The sequence below is a fragment of the Volvox carteri genome (assembly GCF_000143455.1).
Source record: "Volvox carteri f. nagariensis unplaced genomic scaffold VOLCAscaffold_62, whole genome shotgun sequence".
Classification (NCBI taxonomy): Eukaryota; Viridiplantae; Chlorophyta; class Chlorophyceae; order Chlamydomonadales; family Volvocaceae; genus Volvox; species Volvox carteri.
The window spans coordinates 751,420-759,563 of NW_003307605.1; the positions used below are offsets into that span (position 1 = coordinate 751,420).

The window sequence follows — 8,144 nt, forward strand, 5'->3', positions numbered from 1 at the left end:
ACCTATTACTGTCCCCTTAACAGGCTTGGCTCAAGGCCCCTGCGTTGCCTTTATACGTCCTTCGGCAACAGCGGGGGCCGTTTAGAATGGTCAAGGAGGTGAGCTCTTCATGGCTGTTTCTTTCCCTGGTCGTTGAGCGTGCACGCTATTTCACGAACAAGCTGGTGTATGAATTAGCGTGTATGAATTATTATGCCTTGGAGTTTTCACGAAAGCCGGCGTCTTCCTTTAATTTGCGCAGGTTCATTTCTCTCTGTTCCGGTCGGCGTCAGGCCCGTTGCGTGGGAGCCCTGCTGTTACTGACACGGAAAACGAGGAGCCTAGCACGTCGGGTCATTATGTGTCGTCGACAGGCGCGAAGTCATTTACATATGGTTCGAGGGGGCGCCGGACGTCAAGCGTAGTTGACAACGGCAGCGAAGCGGAAGAGCTATTTGCCCTATTGTAAGTTGAAGCTAGAAGGATATGTTGCCTGTAATCCCTGTCAACGAGCAGGGGAATTTGATTTTGCAGACAAGTTGCCGACGGTACCGGTACCAGCCCTCGGCTTTTAAAGCTGATTACAGCGGCTTTAGAAAGCAACGTGGAGAGGAACGAACAGGAGGAGCGGCTGACGTCGAGCACGGTGCGCAGGCTGGGGCTCGGGAAGCAGATGCATGTGCGTCCATGTCCGCGCCAATGTGCCCAAACCGTTGACCAGGGAAGTCGGATTGCACGTTCGCACCACACTGCGTTGATAGCTTAGAGTGACATTGCACAGCTAACTGCATCGTTTCTTTTTACAGGTTGGGAGCCAGCATATGATGCCCACGGGCAAGCTCACAGTGTTCCATGGCCTTCGTCCACCACCTATTGGCTTGCAAGCTTACGTGGAGCGTGTTGCTAAATATACAAAATGCAGTCCTGTCTGCTTCGTCATGTCAATGGTGTACATGGACTTGCTGGGCCAGGTGGGTGGATGGTTGGGTTTTGGAGGCTCTGCTGAAGTAAATCAGATGTTGCGTCCATCATGCCGATATTGTGGGGATGTGCACCCCTTACTTGGCTGTGGTTCGTCTTATCGGTTATGTTCCCAAACAGCTTCCCTGTTGCGTTGTTCCCCAGCATGTTTCCTTAAGCGAGAAGTTGAGCAGCCTCGTGCACTGCGCTGGACTCACAACTTTACATCCGCATAAAGTCTCTCCGTTGGCCTGAGACTCTGCAGTTTTATTAAATCTTGATCTTTATCCCCAGCCATGACGGTAAACGACATTATGGTAGACAGCAAATATCGCCCCCCCCAATTTACAACTTGCGCAGCGCGATCCGGACATGCTACCCTCTCCGCTCAACGTACACCGCTTGCTGCTGAGTGGCGTCATGTTGGCGGCAAAACTCACCGACGATCACTACTTTAACAATGCCTTCTATGGCAGGGTAAGTTTGCAGCTTCTGCCCTCCCAAGCTTTGCTGGGTATTGCATGGTTTCCGCTAGCAATGGCGGAGCCATGTCTGCCTTGATTAGCTGGGACCTGGTCCAGGGAATCGAGATGCGGCCACAGTGGGAGGACTTGGGGCCTCAGGTCTTTGGGAATTGGGGATTGCGGTGGCTCCGGGTTCGCAAGCAGAGTGTTTGGGCTGTGCAGGAGGGGCAACAAGCCCGCGGCCGTGTATAGTGGGTTGCGGTGAAGTGGAACGAGGTCATGTCGCCATCCCTTGCTGTGTGGAGCTGGGTTATGGAAGGCGCAGCACTCGGTGGTTCAACAGTGGTTCACTTACACTACGAGCCGCATTGTGAGCTGCGTATTTTTGGTCCCCGGGTAGCCCGCGGGTGTCTCAGCGGTCGCAGCCGCTGGTGTGGCGGCTGCATATCCTGACGACTCATTCCTGCACCATCTTGGATAGGAGGGATTAATGAATTGGTGCTAGCTGTACTAAGCTAGTCTACGACTCCGTGCATTGCAGGTTGGCGGTGTGAGCGTGCAGGAAATGAACCGGCTAGAGCTGGAGATGCTGCGGCTGCTGGACTACCGCCTGCACGTGCCATGGGAGGAGCTGCGGGCGGTGCTCAAGCAGCTGGTGGCGGGGGCGCTAGTGGTTGGACAGCCAGAGGTGAGTGATTGGGCGAGAGGTGTATGGCCAGGGAGGGGGAGGGGGTGAATGGGGGAGTAGAGAAGCCACCAGGCCCGGGTATGGATCGGGCCCGGTGTGTCCTGACCCTGGAGCGATGCGAGACGGGGTGGGATTACGGCGATTACAGGATTAAGGTTAACTGAGGTATTTCGGGGACTGCGGGTTGGGAGACGAACCCCGGACAGCTGTCGTGAGCTAGTCCGCGCATGTTGAGGCTGCTGGTGACCGCTTGTGTTACGCTTGTAAGGAATAGCGCTTATAACTCATGGTTAATGATGACCACCTAAGCGTTCTGGGTCGCTACCTTCGTTCTAGGGCTGGAGCTCTTCGTTGCGACGCAAGCGGCGCTCCGTGTCGGGTCACAGCCACAGCAGCGAAAAGCGCTCCTCTGCGCGGCGCAGCAGCATAGACTCATCCGTGGGGGCGGTGTCAGCGTCGGCGTCGGCCACGCCGTCCGTTTCGCAGAGCGTGTACTATGACGAAGAGGACGATGGCTGTGCAGATGATGTCATCACGGCGCTTCAGGCAGTGACATCTCCATCGGCACCACGGCGATGACCTTGCCATGGATGGAGTCAAACGGCGGTAGCGAGGTCTGCGTTCGAAGAGGCCGTGAAAGCAGGGGTGGTGCTGCTGCGGGGTCGCGGCAGCCGTCGTCAATACGGCACTAATGCCTTTCGCTTTCAGCACAGCAATGGCGATGTTGCGATCCCGGCGGCGACTGTGGCGGACCGTAGTCTCCCACCTGCTTCCTCCGTCGCGTGGCCGGTTACACTCTCCTTGCCGTGGCGCGGTGGCGTCCTCGCGCGACTTGAAACAATGACGCGACGGAAAGATACCACGTTGCTAAATGATCGGAATGTTTTGGGGCAGTCTGGAAAAGATAGCGCTGTGCCCCAGCGCTCTTCGAGGATGGGGTAACGGCACTTAGAAAATTTATCGTGGCTGGTCCTGCAGGTGCGGTACGCGGGCAGCTGCGCCGTGAGGTGGCTCAGAGCTGAGGAACGTTGCTTGGTAGTTGCTGGCAGGGGCCCCACAACCGTGTTTCAGGCAAAGGCAGAAACCGTTTTCCTGCCTTTGATTTGTCCATGGGATGAGGCTGCCGTTGTTGTTCCTACTTTTGCTTTACAAAATGTGGACCCAAGGGCTTGCCACGTCTTGCGGCAGCTCTGTGGAACCCATTGGTTCAATGGATTTCCCTTCACATCTTTGCTTCCTTCATCTTGCGGAACGTTTTCCGTGGCGCGCAACGAAACGAGATTAACGAGATTTGCACGGAGAGCCAGTCTGTGTGTCGGATGCCATGCGAGAGGGTTGGGAAGAGCTCCAAGGTGGCAGGACGGCGGCGAATGGACCAATATGAGACTGACCGACCGACCGGCTATTCGACGAAGCTCGCTCTGCAGGATGCGCGAGATAGTGCCTCGCGGAGGAGAGGAAGGGATTTGTTTGCTTTTTGCATGCACTGCTACGCATTTCTAGTACTGCTACGTACCAGCCAGGGATTGGGATGGGACAGACTTAGAATTTCTTAGCGCACGTCGATTGGTTGAGTTGGAGGAAGAGGAGGAGGAGATCGGCGCATGTGTGCTCGCGCGAGGTGTGCAGCCGCTGCGGAACAGCAATGGTTGTTTCCTTGTTTTTTCTTTGTGGACAGATTAAATTGCTTTGAGCTGCTTTGCTGGTCCACGGCTTTTGCTGGTCGGGCTAGCCCGGCGGCGGCACGATGTAGGCTTCTACGGGCGCTCTACGAGCTCTCGTTGAGGGTGCGGGCGGATATGTTTGCATTTCCTGTTTTTTTGGCTGATGCTACATCCCACTTGGCCACCCTTGCATGAAGGCTTTAGTCATGACGTGTCCCCTCCTTGACAGATGTGACTAATGCCCGGGGACGGGCTAAAGTCCGTTGCTGCAGCTCTTAACTACCCGCCTGACGAGTTGGGTTATATTCGTCATGGGTTTCGTCGGTCGCCTCTTTTTCAATGCTTGGCAGCAGCGCGACAGGTGTTTGGAGGCTGGAGAGAATCAGAATTTGGCAGAGCCCGTGGGAAACGGGCTGTCACGTTTTATCTGTACGGTGTGTAGGACTCGCTGTGCAATGGGAGTGGTCTGTGCTTCCCGGCTAACGTGGGGAATCCACGGATCCACGGAATTGCTATCCCCTCGTGTGGCGGAGGTTCCACCAGCGCATTCGAAGCTCTTACCTTGCCAGTTGCCTGACCGGTTTGGTCGGTATGTCTGCTTGTCGGTTTGATATCCGGCGTGTCTCATCCCTGGATGGGCGGTGCGTTTTGTTACGCGGTTACGCGGCTGTCTGATGGCCCCTCTGCCGCCATGGGATATATATTCTAGCACCACAGCATCGTCTCTCGCTATTTCGCATCCAGCATGGTGTGACATCCCTGGGTGTGACTCGCGCGCATCTGTTTATGTTGCGCTGCGATTCTCGCCAAGTTGGCGGTTTGGGGATTACTGTGGTCCCACGCCTCAGGCTGGAACCTGCACATCACATCACCTGGGGTTTCTGTGGAGTGACGTTGGAGTTACGAGTCTTGCAGGATTGAAAGCTGTGGTGGGCGGCTTTGTGGTGTCCAGCAAAAGCATCCCTTGCGTGTGCGTCCCTTGTGCGCACTGCGTTCGGCAGCACGCGAAAACTCTGGTGCGTGTGCCCCTTAAAGATTATGGGATGCAAAGCTCGGTTCGCACACGGGCTGAGGCCGATGGTTGTTAATTTCCGGTGGGCTCTGCTGGGCCGCGAAATCCACATCACACACGTGTCTACGAAGGGAAGAGCTAGAAAGCAAGGACTTAGTTCAGGTGGGACAAGGTGGGGTGCTCTGCGGTTTGGCTGCTCTGGATATTCCATCCAGCTCGCTTGTTAGCACGTTAGCATCAGTTTTCGTGTGTGAGCAGGTGTGTGAAGCCACGCGGTGCTCTACACGTACATGGTTCATCAGTCTCGCCTCCGCCACTGCCGTTGTTCCTGTGGTATGAACGCAAGGAGAGCTCGCGATGGTGCAGGCTCTAGCGGCGGATTGCATGTTGATAGCGTCGATAACTGCATTAGTTTTGCCTCATGTCCGGGTGGGCACCGCTACGGGTGTTTTCACATAGGTGGCGGTAGCGCGAAGGTACCGCCGAAGTAGCCTTTCCCTGTCTGGTGCTGCACTGGCTGCTGGAACTACGGCGTTGGTGTTGTTGCGTTGTGTGGCAGAACGGCACTTGGGAAAGATGGAGCGCAACTGGAGGAGTTCCGGGTTGTAGTGGCCGTGACGAAGACTGTTGAGGACATGAGGCGGATGGTGCTCCCGGGATGGAGGGAAAGATTCTTGCATTCTTGAATGGAGCAGGCACCTTTACTCGGGTGCACAGCTTTGTCATCTCCGCCTCGCAATGAAGGGCACTTAACGTTTGAAAACTGTTGGAAAGGTTTTTCTTGGTTTTCTGCATGTACAGCATTTATGGCTTATGCATATATATGTGTTTTACGGGCCGCGTCTCTGCGTTGTATGCATACATACGTTGCATTTAAAAAATCCCGTGTGTCAACGCTTGGCGCCGTACTGTTTTCTCTTGTGCGCGATTGCAAATAAAGCACTGCCGCTTGCGTGCAACGAGGCTGTGCGCGCCGAGTCTCCCGGGGATTCCGAGTTCAGTGCACCGACTTGGAAAGAACCACTGTTCCTTTTCAAACGGATCTGAGTGCATCAAACAACCAATCAAGGAGCGCAACGTGCCCTCCGGTTGACTCTTTACTGTTCCTGCTAACCTCGTAAGGTGGGAACCTGATGCCCCCGTGTCCCTGATGTCCCTCCCCGCATGGAGGTGGGGCGTGATATAAAAATGGCTGGTGTAAAGCCCCGGGGGTTTGCCTTGCCTTGTCTTTTGCAACGGTAGCTATCGTAGCAAAAGCATTGAAGCATCCCGCACTCCTGTAGGAGTGTCGAAAGGCTATAAGGCGACAATAACGAGAGTTACGCCCAGACAAACGTAATCGATTACTCCACCTGCATCATTGTGCATCATTTTTCTTTTCAGTTTCTAATTAAGCAAATCAAATTACCACCACGCAACTGCGCTATACAGACACACACACATACAATCTCGCACATACATACATAAATGCACGTAGATGCACCCCTGCACAGCTGCATGAGTTTCCCAATGTCGGTAAATATCCAGCAGCGGCAGCAACAGCAACGATATTGTTCAGTGATACTTACGCCCCCCTGCCTTCAGCAGCGCACATTAAGCAATATTACTCTACCCTAATACCACACATCATGCAACCTCATGCACACATCGCCTCGCAGTTCAACAGTTATCCCACCAATCGTGAAGTCCTGGCGAAACAGTAACGCCATCTGCGCTGGACGAAAGAAGCAACCCATACCCTCAACACATACACAAATATGAAGTCACAACCGTACGGCAAGGTAGAAGTGGTACGGATACGCCGTACGCCAACCTCCGCCCCACCCCTGATCGCTAATTTCTTAGCACCCCCTACTGCCCCAATTCAACGCAACGACCCGCGTCCATGTCCTCCTGCGGCTGCTGCCACTGGGCAGGTGGCGCTCAAGGTGGCAGCGCCCGGTACGCGGCTGGATTGAGTCGTCTGGCGTGAACGGCGGTGGGACGGCGGCGCAGCGCTCCGGTGATGGCGGTGCCGGGAGCCTCCCTCGGTCCGTCGAACAGGCCGAAGCACCAAAGCACACCGCCGTAGCTAGCCGGGTCGCAGCCGTCCAACGCGTAACTGCGAGGCAGAGGAACGCGGCGATGCGACGTGAAGTGGTGGACGGGAGACGTGGGGCAGAAAAGAAAAGATTGTACAAACCCGGAGGACGGGGACAGGAGGAGGAGGAGGGAAGATGAGGAGAACAAGAGAGTGTGTGTGCGTGTTTACCTCCTCTATCCAGTACAGTACAGTACAGTCAGACAAATATGCCGTAATGCGCTACACCCCGGGGGGTGTGGAGGGGGAACGGAGGACAACAAGCCCGGCCTCGGCTCCAGCCACACCACAACAACACCGAGGGGCAGTCCCGGCTACCGGTGGTTCAGGTGAAGAGCGACGTCCAGGGCCCTCTGCGGGGTGGGGCACCAGCCCAGCAGCGACTTGCCCCAGGTCATCCTGACGTTGTTGTGCAGCTCACCGTAGGAGGACAGCTGGCACTGAGCGGCATCCCAGAAGGGGTCCCCTAGGGGTCGGGGTGGGGATTGGGTGGCGGGGGTAGGGGTGGTAAGGTTGCAGTATCAGGGCGGGGAGTATGAGGCGTATGGGGCGGCCCCTTGACGGGGTGGGGCGTCAGCGCCACGGGGTGGGGAAGAGGTGTGTATGTACGTGTGTATGTACGTGTGTATGTACGTGTGCGCGGAAAGAGGAGGAGGAGGGGGAGGGGGGTATTTGCATTAGCGCGCACAAAGATTCACGCCTGTCTGAAACCCCAAGGGAGTCCCACGTACCAGTGGCACCGAGTTCAAGCTGTTGCAGCGTCTTTACGACCCGTGGGTCAGTCGCATGGGCTGCCAGAGTGTCCTGCGCCCAGCGGGGCAGCACCGACAGCGATTGCAGCTGCGAGTACCTGCGCGGGTCGGTGGGATCGCGGCACACGCATGAGCAGGTCGTGAATCGCTCGTACACGCAGCTCTCAACACATGTACGGAAAATCCGCTGATGAAGGTGTGATGGATGCGGGGGGGAGGAGGAGGGCGAAAAAGAAGAATAGGAAATCAATGAACAGGCCGCGAGCCATCCGCTCGATACCTGTACCTGTACCTGTAAAAGCAGAAGCTGTACGATAGCTCCCGCCAAACCAGCAGCTCGTCCAGAAACTTCCCGGCTCCGGAGCCGCCGCTGGCGGCTGCCTCACGGGCGATCCTGCAGCGGGCCCCGGTGCCATCACATGGTTACGCCATTATCAATAGCGATGGCGGTGATATGGTGACATGCATGTGATATTGGTACCCGGCATGGGGTGGGGTGCAGTGGGCAAACCAGATGGTGACAGGGTCCTCAGCCCGCTCCTTTT

The 8,144-nt window shown here is 56.1% G+C and overlaps 2 protein-coding genes across 2 annotated transcripts in view; one reads left to right on the forward strand and one right to left on the reverse strand.

Moving 5' to 3' along the window:
- Positions 1-86: 86 nt before the first annotated feature.
- Positions 87-2,670, forward strand: cycu1 (cyclin; the record flags this gene model as incomplete). Its single annotated transcript, XM_002956535.1, has 7 exons — positions 87-98; positions 242-444; positions 514-625; positions 786-950; positions 1,300-1,416; positions 1,945-2,091; positions 2,428-2,670. 7 exons carry the CDS (start codon positions 87-89, stop codon positions 2,668-2,670), a joined length of 999 nt encoding a protein of 332 aa, XP_002956581.1.
- A 4,020-nt stretch (positions 2,671-6,690) lies between these two features.
- Positions 6,691-8,144, reverse strand: part of VOLCADRAFT_97631 (photolyase) — a gene marked incomplete at both ends in the record, with an annotated part of 6,964 nt that continues 5,510 nt past the window's right edge. The window contains 4 exons of the mRNA XM_002956572.1: positions 6,691-6,868; positions 7,166-7,313; positions 7,579-7,697; positions 7,892-7,993. Coding sequence (XP_002956618.1) covers positions 6,691-6,868; positions 7,166-7,313; positions 7,579-7,697; positions 7,892-7,993 — 547 coding nt within the window. The remainder of the gene's footprint in view (positions 6,869-7,165; positions 7,314-7,578; positions 7,698-7,891; positions 7,994-8,144) is intronic.